Source organism: Rhagoletis zephyria, unplaced genomic scaffold (assembly GCF_001687245.7).
Source record: "Rhagoletis zephyria isolate East Lansing unplaced genomic scaffold, Rhagoletis_zephyria_1.1 Rzeph_scaffold_00789, whole genome shotgun sequence".
NCBI lineage: Eukaryota > Metazoa > Arthropoda > Insecta > Diptera > Tephritidae > Rhagoletis > Rhagoletis zephyria.
In genome coordinates, this window is record NW_016157873.1 from 97,317 (window position 1) to 124,669 (window position 27,353).

General features: G+C 33.7%; 1 protein-coding gene across 1 annotated transcript in view; it reads right to left on the bottom strand.

Moving 5' to 3' along the window:
* Positions 1–8,096: 8,096 nt before the first annotated feature.
* Positions 8,097–27,353, bottom strand: part of LOC108361554 (sodium- and chloride-dependent glycine transporter 1-like) — a gene marked incomplete at its 3' end in the record, with an annotated part of 62,986 nt that continues 43,729 nt past the window's right edge. Inside the window, exons 4-12 of the mRNA XM_017614192.1 lie at positions 12,827–12,980; positions 12,459–12,726; positions 12,093–12,196; positions 11,790–12,027; positions 11,592–11,720; positions 11,312–11,521; positions 9,378–9,737; positions 9,156–9,347; positions 8,097–9,083 (exon numbers count right to left, since the gene is read on the bottom strand). Of these exons, the coding sequence (XP_017469681.1) occupies positions 8,097–9,083; positions 9,156–9,347; positions 9,378–9,737; positions 11,312–11,521; positions 11,592–11,720; positions 11,790–12,027; positions 12,093–12,196; positions 12,459–12,726; positions 12,827–12,980 (2,642 nt within the window). The remainder of the gene's footprint in view (positions 9,084–9,155; positions 9,348–9,377; positions 9,738–11,311; positions 11,522–11,591; positions 11,721–11,789; positions 12,028–12,092; positions 12,197–12,458; positions 12,727–12,826; positions 12,981–27,353) is intronic.

Sequence of the window (27,353 nt, forward strand, 5' to 3'; positions counted from 1 at the left end):
ACATACAAACACACATTTTTTCATATCTAAACATATTAATTATATACTCACTATTTTTTAATACCAACAACTAGTTATGCTCATTTTTTTGTTGCGCTTTAACTACATACAATTTTTTCAACAATTAATATCAAACACTACTCTTATGCTTTTCGCATTTATGCAATAGTTTATAGGTAGGCATTTGTTACATATCAACTAGTACAAACTACCTACAAAGTAATGGGTTTTAACATTTATGCATAGATACAAATACGTAGATACATATGTATATCGATAAGTAATACACATCATTGTTTGTAAGTACATATTTACTTATTTTGCGCTAAAAGGTACTTGAGTCTCTCATTATATCGGTTACTTTTTGTAAAAAACAAAAACGGAAAATCTAAGTCATCTAGAGAAAAACTGCCATAGTACCTACTTTGAGTGTCCAACAACAAATTTCTATGCCTTAAATTTCTTTGCAGTATCTGCCTACAAATATATGGTTGCACAAATGTCTGTATATAAGTCTGTGTATGTAAATAAAATGTTAACATATTTATTTATCTACATCTGCAATATTTGTTCTCATCCTTTCGCAAATTTTCCCCAGCTCCCTCTAAGTTGTACTTGTCTTAAAAGTATATTCGAAAATGTTTGCCTATAACTTCCTCACTGAAATATGAAGTTATTGTAGTTTTTAGAAAATTCAATTCTTTATTTGGTAAAAAAAATTTGCTTTAGGAATATCTGTTTTCGAGTAAATAGTAGTTGTTTATTTATATACTAAATTTTTCGGCTTTCTATTCGCAAAAATAGTGCACATTCGCCTAAAAGTTGGTTAATTTAAACGAGTTGAAATATTTTAAACTCCTATTAAAAATACCCGAGTATTAAAAATACAGTATTGTAGAGTGGTAGTGGTTTCAGTGACCTACTATACGGTTCGGCAATAAATCAAACGATAGAGTGATTAAGAAATCGATTCGCTAAGTTTCGAACGCCGAAAAACTCTAAATGAGTAACAGAAGTGTCTGGCGCATAGCCGATTTTACTATGCACCGTACGTGCATACTTTGAGGCGCTTCTGCTATTCATTTCGGGATTTCTAATGAGTGAAATTTTGGCTAGCGATTTTTAGTACTGCACTGCTAGAGTAATAGTCTCTAAAATTATCATCTTAAAGTTAAAACAGAATCAAATCGCTGAGCAAACTTCGTCGAAAGAAACTTCGCTCTCAAAATTAAAATATATATGAGATTGCATACAACCGAAGCGACAACGAAGTTCGTCTGACGAAATTCGGCGAAAATTAATTTATTCTTAATTTTTCAGCTGCCGCCGGTCACAAAAGCAACTGTCAGTGAAAAAATTGCTTTGTTTCCTCACATTCTACTAGATAATTATCAGAATTGCGAATTCTTTCGCTTTTGTATTTTTATATTTTTTATTTGCCATTCAGCTGTTGCGAATTTCCTTTCGGTTCTGTTTTACTGGGCGGCACCGCACCGCAAGGCGAAATTCGCTTAGCGATTTGGTTTTGTTTATGCTTTTAATGGAGACAAGGACTTTTCAAAGGGCATGTGCCAACACGTTCTTAATATACCAAATTAGACTAGTTAAACATTTTTTTTAACAAACTGCAAAATTTATGTAAGATCAGAGTTGGGCATTATTCGAATAAATTGTTATTTAGATAATTATTCGAATAAAATTTTATCCGTAATATAATTATTCGCAGATAACTTATTCACGAATAAATTATTCGTGAATAAATTGTTTGCGAATAATTTATTCGTTATTTTAAATAATGAATAAAAACTCATTTTTAACACATTGAGCCACCTTTTACTTTTATTTCTATTGTCAAGTATTGTGAGTTAGCTGAACTCTGTTTACCATTTTATCAAGAATACTAGCCCATTCCCTCTAGTTTCGCGGCCCCTGATAATATTTTTTGCGTTGGCCAATGCAAGAATAGCGTTGAAAACCAAATATGGGTAAAGTAAAAATTCTCACACATATTTCTGCAAAAAAATAGCGCTCTGATGCTATATGCAATAAAAAATTCCTTTCAATGTCATGAGCTTTACCGATGGTCTTATTTCCACTTGTGAGATCTTTTCTAAGCGTGCGTAATCTTCTTCTATGATCTTGCAACTACACAATTGGTCCGATGCGTCAACCTCTGGTCTTATGTCATGTAGGCCAACAAAAGTCCTTATAAGGAAGCTGAAGAGCACAGATGTGCGTTTTCTACTATAGGAGAGCCAAACATCCATAAAAATGTAAAATTTGACCATTGATATACCAACAGTGGTATTTCTTGGAAGGATGTGGTCGAAACTTTCCTTGCTGATTCGCCACTTTTAAAATATCCAAGAGCTGGTTTCCTTGAGTCTAACTGCTGCAGCAATGGCCGCCCGAGCAATTTCATCAAGCGGAGGTAGATGCAAGGTCGCATTTAGGGTGTATGACGACGTGAGACATCGTAGATTCGTATTATATAAACATAAAAACAAAGTAGTCCAGACATATAGGGTTTCTAATGATTTCGACTGCAGCACCATTATGAATTGCAGCCTGATTGTACAATAAGTAGGGATTTTCTAAATAACTCAACTGTAGCGCCACCTAGCGGGTCCATTTTTCGCATAAATATTTTTCATCATGCAGGAAGAACACATTTTGAATTTGAACGAAATCAGTTCATAAATGCGGCTTTTATAAATAACTCGGCTCCATAGCCACAAAGAAGTTTTCTAGTAGCCTTTAATAGGACTTTATGCGCATGGAATAACCTCCGAAAATTTGATTTAAATCTATCCAGGGGTTTGAGTTAAATCGCAACAACGAAAACGGTTATCATTTTAAACATAAATATATGTATTATATACATAAATTACTTGTTTTATTATTATTTTATTCGTTATTCGAATAATTAATGAAGATAATAATTATTCGAATAACGAATAAAATAGTTTATCCGTCATTCGAATATTTTTTTTTTAATAAACGAAATTATTTATTATTTACGAATAACAAGAAAAACAATTTATTCATTTGTTATTCGTCATTCGAATAAATTTTGCCCAACTCTGTGTAAGATTGAGTTTAAATAGAAAATATGAATTTGGGTGGCAAGCGCAATTTTGGGCGATTTGAACACATTAAAATAAGGGACTGAAATAAACGGTTAAATATCTTGATTTTTAATTTGAGCTCATTGCAAAATCTGTATTTTATAATTGATATTTTTACGGTAAAATTAAAATTTTGTTTTTAGATTTTTTTTCAATAAAAAATAATTGTTATTTTGGATTTTTATATTTTTTTCTGATCATTTTTAGCCGTTATAATGGAGTACGCATTTTCATGACCGATTTAAATCGTGTGTGATCTAAAAAATTAAATCTGAAAATAACAGTTATAATAGCTATGGTCCAAAAAATTAAAAACCAAAAATAACAATAAAAAATTTATCTAAAAAATAAATGTCCGAAAACGACTATTCTTGATCGAAAAAATAAAAATCATAAAATGAAGATTAAATTTGTTCGGAATAAAGAACATAACCGTTTAGAATGCCATAGCTTTTTTCGAGCTCACGCTTTCTACGCGCGCAACACGAAAGTTATAGTTTGGAAAATTTCAGAATCCATTTCACTTCCTTTGAAGTCTTACTGCCGGTTTCACGAAATCAATTTAAGTGAATTATTTTTTTCTGCCATATCCATATAAAATTCAAAAAAAAAAAAAAATATTTTTCACTTAAATTGCTTTCGTGAAACTGGCAATTAGTTTTTCTTATTAAGTGACATTGTAAAAAAAGTATGATAAATGTTTACGTACATATGTACGCAGTTAACAACTATAATTGCTGGTTAAGTAAATAAACTATTACATACTCTCTAATTTACCCACTATCTATCCGCATTAGTTACCACAAATCTTCATCACAATCATCATAATCAATGCTATTTTGTTGCCTTCACTTGTACTATACGTTGCCTAATATTTCTCACTAATTTGCACTATTTCAGGACTACGATTCGATACAATATACAATTCAGTATAATAAAAATCAATCAAATAACACTATGCACCAACACTGACTTCAATGAATTTCCACAACAATAACAACAGTCTTATGCCTATGTACTAAATACACAAACATTAAGATCCCAGCTGGAAGCTGTCTTCCACTTCACGTACATATATGTATATATGTATGTACTCAAGCGAGTAATATTTTCGAGTGCAATTAGTACTACGTATAGTTTTAATATGTTTCGTCGTTGTCACGTATTTAGGGACGTTTCCAGAAATAACCTTTAACTTTAAAGCTCACTTTATATTTAAACGTAGGATTAAAAATAAAGCTATGCCTAAAGTTAAGCATTTCTATTATCGGTTTTTGACGTATGCTTGCTTCTTGGTTGTAAACCAATTTAAAACCGATAATAAAATGCTTTACTTTAGATACAATCATAAATTTTAATGCAACCTTATAAATATAAAGTGAGCTTTAAAGTTACAGGTTACTTGAGAAAACGGGCGTTCATAGTTCATAACAATATCAATGATATTCGCACTAATTAAAACACTAAAAGCATAATTTTAGGCGCAGTAGTTAAGATAGTCATCATGCGTTGAGCTTTGTCATTGACGTGGGAATAGGGCTGTGTGTTTCACCTTCGAATCCACCTTTTATACCACACTGCGCCTAAAGCTATGCTATAACCACTTGTACGAAATTTCGTGGGTAAGACATTTCCAGCTGGGATATATCTACACATCATTTTTATTTTATAGGATTCAAATACTCAATAGCACCGATTCTTTTAGTTTCAATAGTTAACACCTATACATATGGAGACTTTCTCTTAAAAATGTTTTTAACATACAATACGATCACATAAAAACACCGATCTCTATCACACTATGCTAAATAACTATAATGGCGCAGATACAACAACANCCTTTTATACCACACTGCGCCTAAAGCTATGCTATAACCACTTGTACGAAATTTCGTGGGTAAGACATTTCCAGCTGGGATATATCTACACATCATTTTTATTTTATAGGATTCAAATACTCAATAGCACCGATTCTTTTAGTTTCAATAGTTAACACCTATACATATGGAGGCTTTCTCTTAAAAATGTTTTTAACATACAATACGATCACATAAAAACACCGATCTCTATCACACTATGCTAAATAACTATAATAGCGCAGATACAACAACACCTTTCAAAACCTTACGCTAATAGTCGAACCTTGCTAGTAATTCAAGTCAACATTTGAGCACAATTAAATAATTTTCGACTATGGTTTTGTCCAACAGACAAGAAATAAAAGCTAAATTAGACAGCAAAGATTTGGAAATCTCATTATGATAGTTTTAATTAACTTGACCTTAAGATCGAAAAACATAAAGATTTTTTTATAAATTTAAAATAATTATCATATCTAGGCTGCGGATGTTTATGCAAATAATGGAATTATCATACAAATAACGGAATAGGTTTAAATACATAACTTTTAAGTTGAAATTGACAAAGGAAAACCTGATACTTGTAGAAGCGAAGATCAAGAGGGGATTCGGGAGTTTACTCAAGCGCGCCAGATTAAAATATGGGGGATACCTTGCATTCTGTTGAATACTTCCACCATATCTAAGTCCTCGCGCGGCACAGTGTTTCGACTATATGAAGGCAGATGGAAGNAGATTAAAATATGGGGGATACCTTGCATTCTGTTGAATACTTCCACCATATCTAAGTCCTCGCGCGGCACAGTGTTTCGACTACATGAAGGCAGATGGAAACAATAATAAAGCTGCACCAATTTCACTGAAACTTGACATGTGCTCTAGTTTTACTTAGAAATAGAGAATTATGAAATTTTGTAAAGATGGAATAATTGGCACGCCTCTACTACTCTTGTGGGAGGAAACATTGAATTAATTTGCCAATAAGGCGATGTTTTTTTGCATTTTGAAGCAGCTTCTTTCTTTTCATTTTTAACCCTTCCGTACGGCAACATNTTTCACTGAAACTTGACATGTGCTCTAGTTTTACTTAGAAATAGGGAATTTTAAAATTTTGTAAAGATGGAATTACTGCCACGCCTTCTACTCTTGTGGGCGGAAACATTGAATTAATTTGCCAATAAGGCGATGTTTTTTTGCATTTTCAAGCAGCTTCTTTCTTTTCATATTTAACCCTTCCGTACGGCAACACCCTCCATACAAACTGGCGGACTAACATACATTCCTCAGCCATCACAGGGTATACATCATATAACCGTTTTTTCTATCACATATTTAAAAACCCAATAGGTCTCTTCGACGCTTGAGTAAATCCCGACTTAGCAACGTGCTCCCTATTATTAATTTTGTTTTTTGTAATCAACTCTGTGTGGGACTCTTTTTCTTTTTTTGTTTCTTTTCTTCAATAGTATTTTCCGCTAGTCTTTTCAGTGCGAAAAATAAGACCCTGTTTACATGACGGGAGCTAATCGTGCCTTTACAACTACGCCTATTTTGTTGCCCTTTTCTCAAGCTGCTAACGCGAGTTAAACGCAAGTAAATTCGTGTAGGTGTTATTATCATATGAACGGGGTCATCCAATTTACTCTTCCACTCGAACAGTTGCGCCTTGTATTAAATGTATGGACGTTGTCGCCTCCTCGCGGTTTTCGCTGGCAATTAAGCATCCACGAAGACCAAGGCGCTTAGAAATAAAAGTGAAGGAAAAATTACCGAAGCCAAATTTGCCTTCGTATCGGATTTCGATACGAGTATTTGTTTTTCGATAACTATTCAGTACTTGGTTCAAAAGTATCGATACCAAAATTACTTGGTATCGACAATTGTATTGTATATAGGTACATGCATTGATGAAAGATTAATAATTTCCCAGCTCAAGCTTTCCGGGGAAACCCCGTACACGTACACTTAGCATTTTTTTTTTACAAATTGACAATGCTTTCAACCTTCTTATGGCGACAAAAAAAAAACAAATAGGAAGATATACGTTTGGGTACTAGTACGTTACTAGGTACATATGTACAGTTACAATACTTATTTATGTAATTCATAAAATATGTCTGTTATTTTTTTTTCTTCTTAGGTATAGTGTGTACGCTTTTAGTATTTAGTTGGGTTAGGTTGCACTGCACGTTTTGAACACCTTAAATTATGCCTTAGAAATTAGAGTTATTATAAGTATGATACTTGTAGAATTAAGTTTATAGTTTTGGTTACTTATGACTGCATTATAGTAGTTTCAAGTCAAAACATGTAATCTTTTCAACGTCCATTTTTCAGTATAACTATAAGTAGTTACATACATATGTATGTATATATGCCGAAATGTAGATACTGATAAAAATAAATATGTACGTAGTCNTTTTTTTTTTACAAATTGACAATGCTTTCAACCTTCTTATGGCGACAAAAAAAAAACAAATAGGAAGATATACGTTTGGGTACTAGTACGTTACTAGTTACATATGTACAGTTACAATACTTATTTATGTAATTCATAAAATATGTCTGTTATTTTTTTTTCTTCTTAGGTATAGTGTGTACGCTTTTAGTATTTAGTTGGGTTAGGTTGCACTGCACGTTTTGAACACCTTAAATTATGCCTTAGAAATTAGAGTTATTATAAGTATGATACTTGTAGAATTAAGTTTATAGTTTTGGTTACTTATGACTGCATTATAGTAGTTTCAAGTCAAAACATGTAATCTTTTCAACGTCCATTTTTCAGTATAACTATAAGTAGTTACATACATATGTATGTATATATGCCGAAATGTAGATACTGATAAAAATAAATATGTACGTAGTCTACAATTGTATGATAAATAATATGCGCTTAAGTACTTACTTCGTTAATCCATTATTTTGTTTATTACTTTACTTTCTTTTACGGTCCAACTGCGAACTGAGCAAGCGTGAGAGAAATAATCGGTTTCGCAGCACAATTATTTCTTGCTAGCATTATTCGTCATGGTAGTTGTTGTATTTGTTATTGACTTGGTTGTAGTAGGTGTTGACGTTGTTGGGCCGCCAGCTTTCGTTTGTGTTGCCGTTGTGNTTTTGCCGAAAGCATTTGCGCTGTCGGTGTTGTATTTGTTGTGACTGTTGTTTTTGGCCTCGCTGTTGTTGCTGACGTTTCTGTGGCTGGTTGTGTTGTGTTTATAGTCGTCGCAGTTGTTGTTGCCGCTGCAACCACTGGTGTTTTAACAGATAAAGCGACTGTTGTTGCACCTGCCATTGATGTTGTCGCCAGCTTAGGCTTAGCAATCGTTGCTGTGGCAGCAGTAGGTGCCATTGTCGTCGGTGTGGTAACTATGGTTGATGTTACTGCAGGTGCACTCGTTGCCGGCATTGCTGATGCAATGCTCAAAGGTTGTTTTGTGCTTGTTATTGCTGTTGAAGTAATTGTTGGCTGTGTTGTGCCACGCACTAACCCTGGCTTATTATCGACGGCTGCCACTTTAGAGTCCGATGCTGCTGTTACTGACTTTGCGTTGGCTGCAGAAGTAGTTGCTGTTGCAGAGGTTGCCACTTTGGATGCCGGTGTTGCGATTGCTTCCGCTCCTGGTACCACACCACGTTCACCAAACGTGGTGAGCATGCGCTCGCGGCCACTGCTCATTGTACCGGCGACTAACACTTGTGTTGTTGCCGCCGTTGTGGTGGTAGCAGTGGGCGCAGTTGACACCGCTGTGGTTGTGGTCATTGCCGTCTTAGTTGGCAATACAATACTGGCAGTTACTTTTGTCATTTTATCACTCGCCTCAACACCCTGACCATTCGCTAGTGCTTTGCGCTGTGCCAGTGCGGCTGCCTCATTGAGGTACGAGCCGACACTGTCGTTGGCACGCAGCTCCGCTTCTATTAACGGCTGCCGGCTTGGACTCGCCTCGGTTTGATACTGTCCTTTGCTACGGCCATTGCTGGCTGATTGGTTGCTCTTCGAGCTCTTCAATATGCTAGGGCCAGGTAGCTTGGTAGCGCCAGTGGAGCTGGTTGTTTTGATGGCCACTGAGGTGCCATAGTCAGTTACAGTATGCTAGAAGTTTACAAATTAAAGTGGTTTAAGCGCATATGTATGTATTGATTTTAAATTATTTTGCCAACTTACACTTCCATTTCGTATTGTCACAGCAGCGCCGCTGCCTCTTCTATCGCCACCGCCTCCTCCGCCGCCAGTTCCACCAGTGCCATTGCTTGCCCCATTACCACCCATTCGTAGACCCATCGAGCCATCGTCGACGTGATCACTCATGCGCACAACAGCAGTGGATGTTCTAGCTGCTGCTGCCGTAGTCGACGATGCGCTCACTCGCTCTCAGAGTTGCATCGCCTCGTCACGATATCCATTGCTGTTGTCCTCATAGGGTGACACATCGGCGGGCAGCCCATTAATTAGTACTTGCGTATTGGCCACAACGTCATAATTTTGGCTGTCGTAGCGCTCGGCATGCAAATTGACGCATGGTCTTCCCGCAGGTCCCCATTCGGCAGTAGGACGCAGTAGAAATTTTAAACGCTCTTTCATGGAAAGCTGTTTAGGCGCCTTGCAAATTTGTTGGAAGGCGATGATGAAAATAAAAAGTACCGGCAAGAGGCCGATGAACCAACCAACCGCATCGGCCCACAATGGGTAGACATAGTGGCCGTACGAGGCGGGTTTGTATTCGACCCAGTTGAAGAAGAGAATAAACTGAAAAGGAATGCCAATAAAATAATTTAAGAACTTACAGTGCGACACCTGAGTGGAAGCTCGACCTATCTTGGCAGCCAGTTCGAAAACACCCTATCTCACAAAACTCCTACTTCAGAATTTGATCGAAAAACACCCTATCTCAGAATTCGCCCTTAAAAAGGCCCTATCTCAACTGAAAATATATTGAAAATGTGCTGCCGAGATAGGTCTATCTTCCACTCAGGTGTCCATATATGATAAGTAGAAATAATTTTTGAAGGAGATACATATATGTATCTATGTACATTAGAGCGCATCACCCCTCACACAAAAAATCGGTACAGTTTTCCCATCGAAACGATTAAATTTATTATATTTTAAGATTTTCGGCAAAATATTAATATTTACCTGAGCTGAACCGATTAGAAAAATTACCCCCAAAAATTTCATTATTTTGATTCCGTTCCTTTGTTCAAACATTTTTAAGCACATCGCTTAAACTGTTCTATGCCAGGTGATTTTTTGTGGAAAAAAATGTTTATAAAAACTTGCAGTTCCCACTATCCCAACGTATCCCCTAATGGCAGTAAATTAAAGCTCGTCAAACATAATTAAACTTTTGCTAAGGAAGTATTTTGAATTAAAATATTTTTGAAGTAGAATTACTTATTACAAAAAAAAATTGCCTAATGTGCATTAGGGTGGTACAAAAATGTGGAATTTAAATGCTCTCACGCCTAGAGAAAATGTTTAGAGCGCCCAGTTTTCCATGTATTGATATGAATTTTTTTTTCGTAGAAATGGTATAGAATTCTTGGAAATCAATATTTGTCGATCGGAAAACTCCGTTTCTCTTTAGGACCCTTTCAATTTATTTTACCATTTTTATTGCATTTTTTTGGAGTTTTTAGGTGATTAATAAAAAAATAGCTAATACTAAACAAGTAATTTTTAAGTAAAAAACAAAACCGACTTCAATTCTCATATAAAAATTTAAGATTATCGTTGATTTCTTCACGATCCAACTATCGGATCTATACAAAATTAGTATGAGACCACCCCTGAGGTACCACCTTTCCGATGAAAAAAAAAGAATTATCGAAATTGGTTAACGTGGTCCAAAGTAATGCGGTAACATACATTAAAAGAAAAAAAAATATTCCGACGAACTGATAACCTCCTCCTTTTTTGGAAGTCGGTTAAAAATGGCTTAATAAACCATTTGGTATTACTACTGGAAGTCTCTTGACGAGAAACAGAGTCTCCGATCAAAAAATATTCCTTTTCAAGAACTCCTTTTTTTATCACCCTATTGCCTATATGTTTCACAGAAAATTGTAAACAGGTGACCCCTGGGTTCGCCCAAAAAAAATTTGTTTTTGTTTCACAATTGCCCTGCAAAAAATATTAGACTCAAGGGTCTACGGCGAACTTTTTTTTTTTGTTTGTAAGTTGGTACGGTCTAATGTATAGCATGTACTATATATACATACACACATTCACAAAACTATATTTCTTTTAAAAATTTAGTTTTTCTCTTATAATTAAGCATCAGATTTACTCATTTTACTTTCCCCATTGCTGGTACTTACCAACAATGTTGCCGGTGTTATATAACGCCACATTGCAGACCAAAAGGCATTCCAGAATCTCGATCTTTTACCTATCATACCCTGAATGTCGTTGAGAAAACGTTGTGAACCATATATCCAAGCAATTAAAACACACTCGGATATGGCAATAAGTAGTACGGACCAATTGGCAGCATACTTGTCCATTAGTTGCAGCCAATACATGCCGCTCTACAAAAACAGATCAAGAAAACAATTAAGAATTAAATTAAATTACGCTTGAGGATTGCCTTGCACTCACATTCGTGGTAAAACCGAGACCACCGAGATAGCCAAAAATACCAACAAAAAGCACAACCCATGTCTTGTATTGTCGTAAATTGGGAAATTTATCCAATATGGCAGTTGTAACTGTTTCCATGAGAGCGAACTGAAGAGATGAGAAAAACAAAAAATTTCAACAAATTCTGCCGAAATTCACTACTATGCCGAGTATCACCTGTGAGTCCAGTCCCAGCGTAAGTAACATAACAAAAAATAGCACCGACCAAACCGGTGAGACTGGTAAGCGTGTCACCACTTCCGGATAAACAATGAATGCCAATCCAGCACCTTGATCGACCACTTTCTTCACTTCCACCTCTAACTCGTGCGCTAGAAAACCGATGATCGAGAATATGACCAAACCGGCAAAAAATGAGGTGGCTATATTGCAAATGGCCACGATCAGAGAGTCTCTGAAATATGAATAAGAATATTTGTGTTATATGCAAGTACGTAGGCAATAAAGTGACTGACTTACTTATAACAATTGTTAGAGAATTTATTGTAGGAAGACAATGTGATCAGGCCACCCCAGGCGGGGCTGAGCGCAAAAAATATTTGCACGGCAGCATCGCCCCAAACCTGTGCGAAAAAAATACAATAAAAATAAAATAGGAAAAAGTTTTAATTTGAGAAAAAAGTTAGTGGGAATTTTATTTTGCTTTCACTGAAATCAAGGCACATTAAACAGGTAGTATCAGTAGAGCAAAAACAACATTTGCGTGTATTTTGTTGTTGCTTCTGGTATCGAAAGTGTCAAAAACTGTTCTGAATTNAAAAAAAATCAAATCAGCTGCTCTACTGATACTACCTGTTCAATGTACCTTGACTGAAATCCACCTACCTGCGCATTAGCCAACTGCTTGAAATCGGGTGTCAAATAAAATAAAATGCCAGTTTTAGCGCCAGGTAGTGTTACGCCTCTAAAGAATAGTATAACTAACACTACATAAGGGAAAAGCGCCGTAAAGTAGACTACTTTGCCGGATGATTGCACGCCTTTGCAAAGACACAGAAAAACTATAGCCCATGCGGCGAAGAGGCATGCGGCTAGTTCGGGTTTTATGCCGCCAGTTTCTTCGATGCCTGAAGATAAACCGAGTACGTAGTTTCTAAAATAATATATATATATATATATATATATAAATCAAATGGAGAGGAAATCATTAATTGCGCATTTCTTTTGCAACTTTAATATTTTTTGAGACTCACGTAAAATACTCCTCAGCTGGTGGTCGCTTCAGCGCATGCAATGCCAATTCAGTGATATTGTGCTCTTCGGCGTAACTAATATTGTAGCACGTTCTCAGGTAGAAGGTGCCATTGACGGAATCACACTGATCGGCCATTTCGTAAGAGAAGCAATCTGTAATGAGATGCAAAGAGTATTTAAATTTGAAAAATCATAGTTGCTAGTGGATAATATTTTAGTACTAAGTAGATGTGTGTAGATGATTATCTGAATGTTTTGCATTTTAAAATTATCTAAAGAGGTGTTATCTGCGAGAGTTTGCGTTAAGGTTGCCACCTATTCGAAACTATTTTCAAACTAAATAAAATTATTTACGAACTAAATAAAACTATGGGTTGAGAAGTATTTTAAAAATCCCCAATATAGAGATATTTTTGAATAGGATTGCCACCTATTTTCTATTGCATCTTTATTTAATTTATTGTTTGGATAATTAGGATACAATACTACTATTCATGGGTATTAAAAGAAAGCTCTTAAACAATTCTTTACCTTTATAGGAAGTGTTATACTTTAGAATATTAGTGTAAGGTTGCCACTTATTTTCGATCCTGCAAAATTTGCCTAAAAATACCTTATATGGACATGAAAGGAAAGGTTTTTTTGTGTACTTTAATAAAGACATATTTTCAATGAGGGCTGCCACGTTTTTTGTTATATAAATTTGTGTCTTATTAATTTCAGTGACCATTATTTGATAGAATAGATTTTTGTTTTTAGATCATAGAATGCTCTGTAGGCCCCCCGTCTACGATTTTACTTTTCCAGCTCAGTTTGCTCTCCACCACAACTTCAAGATCTTTTGCGTTGGATTATAACGCGAGTACCCTGACGTCGATTAAAGACAGTATAAATTTTAACAGCATAACGCTACCTAAAGGTGAAAAGGTGCCTTGTTTTTAATGCAGAATGGCAGGTAATACCAAACTACATCGATTTTCCTTTTCCCCCTTAGGGGGATATCTATTTTTCAAGTAGCATTACCCTTGTCCTACTTTTTTTGTAAAACCATATATATATATGCCATTGCATATTAGACCATATTTGCATCTTTTTGCGTTTGTCGGTCTTTCCTTTACTCATTTGTTAAGTGAGAAAGAACACTAAAATTAATTTCGCACTGGGTGCAGTTTTCCTAAAATATCTAGTATTTAGGCTCAAAGTAATTATAAATAATGTACAAGTATGTATGTATGTATGTAAGTAAGTAGGATGTGAAAATCGCTACACTCCCTTGCTGAATATATATACATTAGGGTGGTTTTTAAATGCAGGAAGCAAATTTTTACATCAGCTTTCCAAGCCTCAACACCTACGTCGATGCTACTATAGTCGAAGATAACACATATAAATTTTGGCCCCGATTGGAGTCGGTTAAGGCGTGACTGCAATTGGGACCAAAATTTGCATGTGATATCTTCGACTTTAGTTTTATTTGAGTCTATCCCTTTGTGACACGCCATAACCGACTCCAATCGGGACCAAAATTTATATCTGTTATCGTGGTATTACCGATTGAGGGCGTGAGACTGAAACAAATTGTTCGTTTAATTTTTTAAGGACCACCCTAATACACATACATACTCGTATTTATTTTGTTAATTTTTCATTTTCGAGGAGCATGAAAAGCGAAATACCACCCTCGAGACTATTCATTTCGCTCAAAAATTTTAATTACTTTAACAAATTGTTTGAGGTCAGGTTTCGGGTTCAGGCGACTACTTAATTTCATATTAAACTTAATAACTTCAATTTAATTTGTAATTTTCCCTTTTTTCATTATTTAATATATGCACATATTCACATGCATGTTGTACAACCTTTTTTAATTCCCTCAGATTTCCTCATGTCTGTATATATGAGTATTTTATTCATATATAGAAACAAATCCTTTTGTCTCTTTAATAATGTTGGGAATTGACGGCAATGCCGTTGAATTTTTCATTGCCATCCCTTGTGTATTAAATGATATGTATATATATATATACTCCTATATGTAGGTATGTATGTGTATTCATTTTAAATTTGCAAGTACATACATACATATGCTTGTATTATTAAGGTGGTACAAGTTTTTTCCCAGCCATCCCCCAGAACTGTTGAATATCGAGAATAAGGAGACCCATATTTTTGTTTTGAAATTGGTTAATATTTAATCGAGCTTTGAAATTGTCTATATACTTAGTTAACATGGAGAAAATATATATTTTTCGTAAAATTGTTATAAACTCGTTAAAAGTTCATATTTTTTGATATAATAAATTTATTTCTTTTCAGAGATTTTCAAAACACAAAATAATGGTTTTTTTTAAGATTATTAATGGGAAATCTCCTTTCGACCAAAAACTATTTATTTTTAATGATTTTATGGCAATTCTGAAAAAAATCACGTTCCCATCTGAAATATATGGCAGCAGGGGCGCACCCAGGAATATATTTTGGGAGGGGTTTATACTTCTGAAATTTGCTTCAATAATATGCTCTTTAAAATACATTTGTGCAAGCTTTTTGTACAGTATGTAATAAAAAAATAAACATTTTAAAGTTTAATAAATTGCACTTTATTACATGAAATTAACAAGGAACTGAAACATTTTAAACCCAACCTCCAAAAAAGAGGGAGGTTATTAATTCGTCAAAACATTTTTCTTTTTTTATGTATGCTATCGCATAACTTTGTACCGCGTGAACCGATTTCAATTCCTTTTTTTCGGAAAGATGGTACCTCATGGGTCGTCCCGTAATTTCGTTTAGATCCGATCATTGGATCATGAAAAAATTAACGGTATTCCTAAATTTATATATGAGAATTGAAGTTGGTTGTGTTTTTTGCTTAAAAATTACTTGTTTAATAAAAAGTTCCATAAACACAGGATGCGCTCAACTTTCAAAAGTAATAACAAAAATTAAAAAAAGAGTTTTAATGATCATTTTCCTCGATTTCTGGTCGCTACGCTAAATTTTCGTCGCAATAATTCTCTAAATGAAAAGCAGTGGGCCTAAAAGTATACTGAAGCGAAAAGTAATAGCTGTAATGTGTAACTAATTGGCCAAGTCTGGCATGTAACTAAATGTTGCGTGTTGTTAGGCGTTCCTGCTATTCTTTTGGAGATTTTTGGCGATCAAAATCAGCTGTAGAAAATGCTGGGAATCTTGCTGCTGGTTTTCGATGGAGATAGTGCTTTTTAAACTTTTAATAGCTCTCAAGAAAAGCGAAAAATTCATATATGTACATAAAATTACGCACAAGAAATTTCTTAAGTCCTTTACCAAAATTTCTTAAATCAGTTTGCATCTCTCGAGAAAAATGCTCGTATATTTATTTCTTCAAGAAAATTTACAGCGAAAGGGAAGTTCTTTTTCAACAGAATTATAATACAAAATTTTTCTTGTGATTTTTCTTGAGAGCTGGATTCTTAGCTTTAAGATACAGTTCGTATTTGAGGTTATTAGTTTTAGGGGGGGTTTGAACCCCAAAACCCATCCCTTGTGTGCGCTAATGTATGGCAGACTTCAAAACGCCGGTGGCACGGTTAAATATTAACCGATTTAAAAAAAAAAAATATGGGTAGTCTTATTTTGGATATTCTTCAGTTCTGGAGGTGCTAGCGGGAAAATTCTAAAAATATGATTCTCTTGCGTATTTTTGAACCCCCCTAATGTATATAGTATGTATGTATGGAATAGCAAAAATCATTAATTTGTTCACTCTTCGAGCATTTTCGGATAGCTTTTGCTCAAAAATGTATCGACGAAAAATTGCTTGACTTGAAAATTCTACTTATGCAAGATTTTGATCCAGAAGCCTTCGTTTATGAGGTTTAGAACTGTTAATGTAAACATTTTCAGAAGTAAATTTTTTTACGGCCATTAAAAAAGGAAAAAAAACGGTTTAATTTTTTCAAGAAAACAACGAGGATCCCCAACGAAAAAACTTCAAAACTCAAGAATTTTTTAGGAAAAATGATAAAAAGATTTTAAAAAGCAGTTTTTTTAATTCGCACAAAAATAAAGTGAACTTTCATAGAAAACGATGAAAATACTCTAATTAATCCATAAAAAAATCCATAAAAAATATTGCAAGATTGATTAAAAATATGAAAAAAAGAGAATATCGAAAATTTAAGAAAAAATATCTAAAACAAACAGCACTTTTTCAACACGCACACATTTGAACAGAGCCCGTTACGGTTATAATCTTGATAGTAAAAATGACAAATTTTTAAAATTGGATATATGTATGTATATTTTTCCGATAAAATTTAACCTAACCATAAAATACTTTTATTTTTTTCGTTTCAGTCATCAAGTTTATGCATATTAAACTAAACCTTTATATACCTATGTTATTCGACGCGCTGAATGCGAATCCAAGGTCTGTTAGCCATATAGGGAAAAATTCATTGGATAAGCCTCAAAATTCTATACAATTCTTCTAAATTTGACCCTGAGATGAACCTGAAGAATCAAGGGATCACCGTGTTCAATGAATCTTTCGCTTTTTGACCTTCAAATGACATCGAACCCGAGATGATGGAGGTTAACAGACGTCGGATTCGCATCGAGCGCATCAAATAACATAGAGTTCAATATGCAGAAACTTTTTCTGTAAACCTGTGTTCCTTGATTGGCAAAAATGATTTAAAAAATAAAGATTTTGAAATGAAAATGATAAAAATAAAAATCTTGGCATTTAACGGTTATTTTAGGCACCAGCATTTAAATAATTTCTTCATTTGCAAAAAGAAAATCAAATATATATTTTTTTGCTAATTGTACTCTACTTTTCTTAGATACCACACTATACATACGTTGCGTTTTTCGACTCTGAACCCACTAAATATAGCATATTTTCTTGCATACTTACTGCGCTTTTTTGCTTTATTCCCTCATTAGCAGCAGTAAGTTGCTTTTTAGCTATTTGAAACAACCCGTTTCATATATTTAAAATAATTTCTTTCACGGTTTTAATTGTTCGTTGCTCTGCTTCATATTTCGTATGTATTTACGTATATGTGTTTGCAAAGGAAACTTTTATATCCCTTTTAGCATCTTAATTTTTTTTATTCTTCATCTCTAATTAATTTTTGCATATTTTTTTGTTGATAATTAAAGCGAAGCGTTGCTTATTGCCATAGGCGTTTCCCTTTTAATTGCTAAGAGTCTTTTTACAAAACTATTTAATTACCCAAAAAGGAAATAAAAAAGTTTTATAAATGATTACGGTTAACTAGTGGAAATGAGTTAACTTGCCATATTTCGAATTTCGTCAATAATTTTCTTACAATAACAATCCTACAAAGAGAGTGCCGCACAGTTAAAAATAAGTAATGATGAAGAAGGAAGTTCGGGACATGACGCAATAAACTATTTAAGCAATAATACAGCATTCTGGTTTTATCTTCTGGTGCTCGTATGCCTTCTAAAATATTTCAAAGTTTAAAATTTCAATCAAAACAGTATCAAATAAATGTCACATCTTTCAGCTCGCTCTTATTACTTCACCAGGTATAATACACCCATGCACGGAGATTAATTTTATGAACAATTTTTCAGTTTTCATTCGAACAGAAACATTTTCCTGGAGAAGTAGTGGTGGGCCTTTTCCAATTTTCTATCTTATAAAACATATTTGCTAAAGGATAATAAAAGCCAAATTTATGTGCGATTACATATGGATGTAATCGTTTTATTTTCTCATTTTAATGTGAATAAAGATTAATGTACACGCTAAATTTCCCAGTAAATCCTTTACATAACCACCTGCAGCTACATACATTCATCAACAATTTCCTATTCCTTTCAACTGTGGCAATTTCTTTGTTAGGCCTACTTGGCGTATACGCAACACTCATTGAATGGGAGGGGATGAATGTGACGCACACACATCCATACATATACACACTTAAATACGAGTATACAAACATAAATACGCGTGTGTGTAAAGGCCTTTACGTGTGGTGTAGGCATGGACGGAAGGATTTAAGCGCGAGTTATGCATAATCTTACAATTTGTTTATTTATTCATAAATTGTTTGCAGACAAATTGATAGGAATACGTTAACACAAACACACGTGATTACAAATGTATATGTGGCGTTCCATACCAAAATGGACGGGATTCACACTTCATGTGTTTGATTTGTTTCAAATTTTTAGGGTTGATGGATAAGCATAAATAAAAAATAAATATGAAATTTGAACTCGATTAATACGCTTTTAAAAACTTTACAGGACAAAAACAAAAACAAATCGATTAAAAGTTTTCCAAATATCTCGAGAACTGGGCGAGAAAAATATTAGAAAAAATTACACATCAAAATTCTCTATAAAAAGAAACATTTTCAAAATATTTTTGCTTGCAAAACTTTTCACATACAAATTTTTTTTCTTGAAAAATTTTTCACATACAAAATTTTTGATAAAAAAATTAGTTTTTGAAAATAAAAAATTCAATATTGCGCAATATTTAAGTATAGTATTATGGGGTGCACTCTACAACAATTTGAGTAATGAATTTTTTTTTACATCGAAGTTGAGTAAAATGAGTACATTACGAATTTATAAATTTAATTTTTTTTTTAAATTTAAATTAAATCGATTTGTTTTTATTATTGTGCTGTAAAGTTTTTAAAAATGTATTAATGAAGGTGATATTTCATATTTATTTTTTATTTATGTTTATCCATCAACCCTAAAAATTTGAAACAAATCAAACACATGAAGTGCTAGCCCCGTCCATTTTAGTATGGAACGCCCCAATATACAGATGAACAAAGTCATATATGCATGTTGTTATACAAAATGTGTGTGGTTATTTTATAAGCGCACCAGAACGCACCAGAATATCCTGCCCGCGTATTTGTCCTTGCTCCAATTATGTCGTATTGAGTTATTTGGAAGTATGTAAAGGCTTTGAATGGGTTACATGTGCGAGCTCGTTCACTGGGAATGTGTATGGCATTTGCATGTTTTGCTGATGGTGCTGGCTCAGGAAACATTTGGGATTTAGCTCGAACGGGCCAAATTGTTATCTCCTCTTGAAACCACAAATCATAAAACAACCAACTAATTGAAGTATGAAAAATAAAAAAAAAATGCAAAAGGTGCAGAAAAAGTAATTTTAAATATGCAGAGAAGAATGGGAAAGAGAGAAACAAAAAATAAAATAAAATACATATTTATTTTTTGCGTGTGAAGAGGTTTAAAATGCCTAAAGCGTAGTTGTGTCGACGCAAGGCATTTTGAAACTAATTTCCCTGCTTTAGTTCATATCGTTTCCGATAGTTATATGGTATATGGATATTATGGTCAAAAAGCGAACAGATAGCAAGATTAAGCAGCTAAAAGCTATTCTGATATACATACATACATATATCAATTGTTATACTGCATAATAACCAAATAAATTTGGTGTACGCTTTTTGGTTGCCAGTATTTCCACTAGGGTACAAGTATGATTTATTTGGCAAATAGTAAAATTTAGTAAAATTTGTTTTGTAGACAATATGGTTTCCACGTTGTGCCAACTTCTGTGTAATTTTTCGTTCACCTATTTCCTTTCTTGAGTATTAGCGGAACTAGTTGCGGTGCCCCTATGACGAATAAATCAGGTACGGTTACCGTTCAATATGCAGAGGCGTTTCGAAGAGTTGCCGTATACTTTCTTTAGAATATAAAAGTTCTGTGGTGTTTTATTTTTAAAATTTAAGAACATAACTCAGTGGTGCAGAACTAAATCAAACGACGAAGAAAATTGATTCAAGTTGAACATTTGAAGACGCATTTATAAAGCAGCATCTGTGAAGTGCAGAACATAAACTTATTCAAACAAAAAATCGCCAACCAAAAGTTTGGTTAATGTAAAAAAAATTGTGGTTAATATTATCGAATCTTTGTTGAAAATATCAACCAAGGCATTGTTAATATTAACAAAAATCACGTTGATTCCTTTTCAAGTTTGAATTTGGTAGTATTAACCAAATTTTGGTTGATTTTTCTCTCAGTGTGTACATATTACCTAACACCCATATTAATAAAAAATAAAGAGAACTTTTAATCCTTTATAAATCGAACATTTGTATGAAAATCTTACNCAAGGCATTGTTAATATTAACAAAAATCACGTTGATTCCTTTTCAAGTTTTCTCTCAGTGTGTACATATTACCTAACACCCATACTCATAAAAAATAAAGAGGACTTTTAATCCTTTATAAATCGAACATTTGTATGAAAATCTTATTTTACAAAGCTCTTTAAATATATTTAATTTTTATGAGTTTTGGGTGGGAGTAACAACAAAAAGATACTTTTAGGGCGCAGCGCGGCACGCTGGGGTGCTAGTTTATGCTAATAAAATTAAATAGGATGCGCCAGTGTCGGGTATTTGCTAGTAGATACGTTAATAAAATAAATAAGATGTGTCAGTAATACCCGAAACGATTCCACTTTTTGACTAAAATATCCTAATGGCTGATACTATCTGACCCAACTCAACAAAAATTTGCCCAATGCTGGCTATTGCCTCGCCCTTGCAGTGTGTTTTTTTTAACTTAATCTACTTTGCTCACTCACATATTCCTCTTCAAAGCACAAAGTAGAAAAAAGGAGATAAAATTATCATTCCCAGAGTAAGTCTGTGAATCTCATTGTTGTGACGGCCTGACAAGTTATCCTCATTGTTAAATCTGTGTGCATTGATGCCTTCANACTTTTAATCCTTTATAAATCGAACATTTGTATGAAAATCTTACTTTACAAAGCTCTTTAAATATATTTAATTTTTATGAGTTTTGGGTGGGAGTAACAACAAAAAGATACTTTTAGGGCGCAGCGCGGCACGCTGGGGTGCTAGTTTATGCTAATAAAATTAAATAGGATGCGCCAGTGTCGGGTATTTGCTAGTAGATACGTTAATAAAATAAATAAGATGTGTCAGTAATACCCGAAACGATTCCACTTTTTGACTAAAATATCCTAATGGCTGATACTATCTGACCCAACTCAACAAAAATTTGCCCAATGCTGGCTATTGCCTCGCCCTTGCAGTGTGTTTTTTTTAACTTAATCTACTTTGCTCACTTACATATTCCTCTTCAAAGCATAAAGTAGAAAAAAGGAGATAAAATTATCACTCCCAGAGTAAGTCTGTGAATCTCATTGTTGTGACGGCCTGACAAGTTATCCTCATTGTTAAATCTGTGTGCATTGATGCCTTCACTGACAAACTTTGTACGCACAACTCATACATATGTATACGTATATACATACATATATATGTATACTTACGGTGACCATATTTATGGCAGCCGAATACAGGACAACAAATTATTTTGCCTTTTTTCCACAAAAAAAAGATTTTACAACCTTTTTCAATGATCCTAGATTTATAAGCTCTGAAGCAGCATCTTTTTTGGCATATATGTATTTTTCGATCTTCCATAAATTTGTACTATGTGCTCGAGATTTTTACCTCGCAAAATTTGTTACAAACATTCCAAGGTAGAGAAACATAATGAAAATATCCAAATAATTTTGAAGCACTATGCAGTGAATAAATAGCATCCGGTACGAGTTAAATTGCAAGGCTTACATTTGAAGTGTTCCACTTCCCTTTCAGNAAGCAGCATCTTTTTTGGCATATATGTATTTTTCGATCTTCCATAAATTTTCGATCTTCCAAAATTTGTTACAAACATTCCAAGGTAGAGAAACATAATGAAAATATCCAAATAATTTTGAAGCACAATGCAGTGAATAAATAATATCCGGTACGAGTTAAATTGCAAGGCTTACATTTGAAGTGTTCCACTTCCCTTTCATCTTGCAGAATTTCTTTACTTTTACAATGAATGTCCTTTTCTTCACAAAATTGGACAGTTAATCGCAAGGCCAATTGAACAGGTAGTATCAGTAGAGCAGCTGATTTCACTTTTTTTGTATTTGACATAGCACACTTAAAAAAAAAATCAGAACAGTTTTTGACACTTTAGATACCAGAAGCAACACAAAAAAAAACACATAAATGTCGTTTTTGCTCTAATGCTACTACCTGTTTGATATGCATTGGGTATTAGTACCCGCTAATAACAGCAAGTTCAGCAAGAAGTAAGAAGCGAAGAAACCTCTGAAAACCTAAATACTACTGAAATTACGTTTAGAAATTTGATCAATAATCATTAATGTCTAATTTCGACTCATATTCACAAATACCAAGTTTTTCTAGACAAAATTATAGCCTTAGATATCATCTACNACCTGTTTGATATGCATTGGGTATTAGTACCCGCTAATAACAGCAAGTTCTGTGGATTTTCTTGTTGGTTTTGGAATCTAAATATATACGTAAACAAAATTTGAAATTTTACAGTAAAATGTAAACAAAGAAGTAAGAAGCGAAGAAACCTCTGAAAACCTAAATACTACTGAAATTACGTTTAGAAATTTGATCAATAATCATTAACGTCTAATTTCGACTCATATTCACAAATACCAAGTTTTTCTAGACAAAATTATAGCCTTAGATATCATCTACATTTGAACATATCGAGCCCTAACTGCCAAAATAACGTAAGCGACATTTTTTTCAAAATTTTCTTTTTGATGCAGAAATATTCCTAGAGCCCCTAGATGCATTTCTGCATTAAAAAGAAAATTTTGAAAAAAAATGTCGCTTACGTTATTTTGGCGTCCGGGTTTTAAAATAAAAACTGGTTCATAGGCATGTTGTTTTTAAAAGCTGTTAAGGCGCAAGAATACCAAATATGGGACATTAAAAGAAATACAGAACATTTGGTGTCCCGTGTGAAATAAATAAATTATCAGGACAATAATATAATACAGGACGGATGGTCACCGTATGTATACCATATACCGGCATTCGTGTATGTGAATATTTTAATATCTTTATGTACATACATATGTATGGTATGTATGGTGGTTTTTCGGCGCGTGTGCTCGAGTTCGGAAACCCATGTCATCTCAACTATTGAACCTTAACATTTCGCCACATTTATGCGCACAATCACTCATTCATTCCGACTTCATTAATGCGATTGTGAGTTTGATTAACGTGAAAATTCGTATAGCCAACATATTATAAGTATGTGCATATAAAAACCGGTACTGTGTTTCCACCAAAATATTTCGGAAAAATATTAAGATTTAAGCGAGCTGAACCGATTTGAAAATACTCCGAAAAATGGAGTTTTTTATGAATAAAAATAGTTTCTTAAAGAANTGGTATGTATGGTGGTTTTTCGGCGCGTGTGCTCGAGTTCGGAAACCCATGTCATCTCAACTATTGAACCTTAACATTTCGCCACATTTATGCAATCACTCATTCATTCCGACTTCATTAATGCGATTGTGAGTTTGATTAACGTGAAAATTCGTATAGCCAACATACTATAAGTATGTGCATATAAAAACCGGTACTGTGTTTCCACCAAAATATTTCGGAAAAATATTAAGATTTAAGCGAGCTGAACCGTTTTGAAAATACTCCGAAAAATTGAGTTTTTTATGAATAAAAATAGTTTCTTAAAGATCTTAAAAAAAGTCCTCTCAGATGACAAAGAAGATTAGGCTTAAAAATCTGCATAAAAATATTTAAAAATCTTTTCAACGGAATCGTAGTAATGAGATTTTTGATGCTGTTTTTACTTTTCCAAAGATTGATTTACGAACAACTTAAATAACTGGGCCAAAACTATTCTGATTTAGACTTATGGGAACTCGGTAGAAAGGTATTTTCCCACTATTTTTATTTATGTACAAAAAAAAGTTATTCGTATCACAATTTTGTTTTCAAGTACCAACACATCTTAATTCAACTTTGAATGATGTTCGTTCTCTCTNCTGGGCCAAAACTATTCTGATTTAGACTTATGGGAACTCGGTAGAAAGGTATTTTCCCACTATTTTTATTTATGTACAAAAAAAAAGTTATTCGTATCACAATTTTGTTTTCAAGTACCAACACATCTTAATTCTACTTTGAATGATGTTCGTTCTCTCTTTTTGGAGGTATTTTCAAATCGGTTCAGCTCGCTAAAATCTTAATATTTTTCCGAAATATTTTGGTGGACGTCTTAAAATATAATAGATTTTATAATTCCAATGGAGACACAGTACCGATTTTTTTTGTATGTGAAAAAGGATATTGCAAACCGCAAGTTTAATGGGAAAAAACTGATGAATTGAAGAGGGAAAGTGACGAAATGAGAACACATACANCCAATGGAAACACAGTACCGTTTTTTTTTGTATGGGGAGTGATGCAGTCTAATGTACATATATACATACACCAATATATGTATGTATGTATACAAGCAAACAAAGAGGCATCACAGTTCTATGCCTGCCACAAGTGAAAAAGGATATTGCAAACCGCAAGTTTAATGGGAAAAAATTGATGAATTGAAGAGGGAAAGTGACGAAATGAGAACACATACATACATATGTACATATGTACATATGTATGTGAGGCGATGAAAGGGTATAAGGGTACTGACATTTGTGACAAAAAGCTTCTAAAAGGAAAATAACTTGCTATTTACAGTCGACGAAAGTGGATTAGAAAAAAGAAAGAGGGTATTATGTTAAAGAATTGCAACTCCAATTTGTCGAATTTGAAATTGAAACGAAATTTTTGCGCAAATTGGTATACAATAAAACATATATGTATGTGAAAAGTAAAAAAAGGTAATATACTTGAAGGCAACGAGGCATTTAATCAGTTACATACCACAACCACAGAAGAAACCACAGCAGCAGACAAAAGTAAATTGTTGCAGCATTTTAAGTGCGCTGCGCTGCCTTTCTCACTCAATGCCTTNGTAAATTGTTGCAGCATTTTAAGTGCGCTGCGCTGCCTTTCTCACTCAATAACANTGGATTAGAAAAAAGAAAGAGGGTATTATGTTAAAGAATTGCAACTCCAATTTGTCGAATTTGAAATTGAAACGAAATTTTTGCGCAAATTGGTATACAATAAAACATATATGTATGTGAAAAGTAAAAAAAGGTAATATACTTGAAGGCAACGAGGCATTTAATCAGTTACATACCACAACCACAGAAGAAACCACAGCAGCAGACAAAAGTAAATTGTTGCAGCATTTTAAGTGCGCTGCGCTGCCTTTCTCACTCAATGCCTTAAATAACACCTTTTAAGTTGACTTTGTGATTTTCTAGGAACTTGTCTTCAAACTACCGAGCTTTTGTAGTTCATTGATGTACCGTTGCACGTCTGCAAAATATGATACATACATACATACTTATGTATATGCAACGCACACCCACATGCACTTACATACATGTATGTACGCATGACCAATTATTTAGCAGAAATCTATTGGTTGCCGCGAATAGACAAACTACCTCGGTTTATTGTTGTGGAGGTCATTGTGTGGCATTCTACCAAATTGTGTACCCATATACATAGCTCCATATACGCGTACGTATTTATGTACGTTCGGGTGGTCCAAAAATGCATGTGAATAAGTAAAGTCGGAATTTTAATGCTCTCACCCCCTAGGAATTTTCTAAGTACATCGAATAAAATATGCCCCTGTTATATTATTTCGAAATCAAAAAAATGTTCATAGGTCGCTCAAAGCGCTCAAAGTTTTCCATCTCTTATATAAGGGGAGAAAAAACAAGTTTCGTGGAAATGCTATTGGATTTTTGAAAATCAATATTTTTCGAAGGGAAAACTCTGCTTCTCTTCAGAAAGCTTGAAGGAATAGTAACCAATTGTTTATTTTACCACTTTTGATACTAAAGATTTTTTATGGGTCCCCATTGCATTTTTCGGGCTTTTGAGGGAACTATAGAAAATAGTTTATATTAAAAAATTGGCTAAATAAACAAATAAGTATTATTATTGGAGGTATCCTACAGAGTTTCCCTATCTAAAAATATATTATTTTCCAGAAATTTATACCATTTCTACGAAAAATTGTTTTTTCCCTCTTAATATTTTTTATTTAAAAAAAATAGGGGTACATTTAAAACTTCGACTTTACTTTTTTTGGCCACCCTAATATACGTACACAAGCGTACAAAATTCACGGATTAACTGAGACATTTGTATTGGATTTCCGCTTAGAAACTAATACACTACCACAAAATTGGCTGTGACAGGTCATTTGGGGCATGGAATTTGTGAGTGAACAAATGATTGAATGTACATACATATGTTATACTTTTTAAATTTTGGCTTTGGTTAAAGATTTAAAGACGAGTGGATTGGGTTGTGAAAATTTAAAATATTGATTAATTTCTTTGAAACTTAAGCTTTAGTAGTTTTGTCATGGCTTGCTTAGAAAGAACTTCCTACAAAGAAGGCTATTGCGAGAGAGACTACGTCATATGTTAACATTCGCAAAAAATTAAGAAAAATCGATAAAAATACGATTATTCGTGAATGAGAATATAAAAATAAAAAAATACCATTAAATTTGTCGGAAAAAAATAAAAAT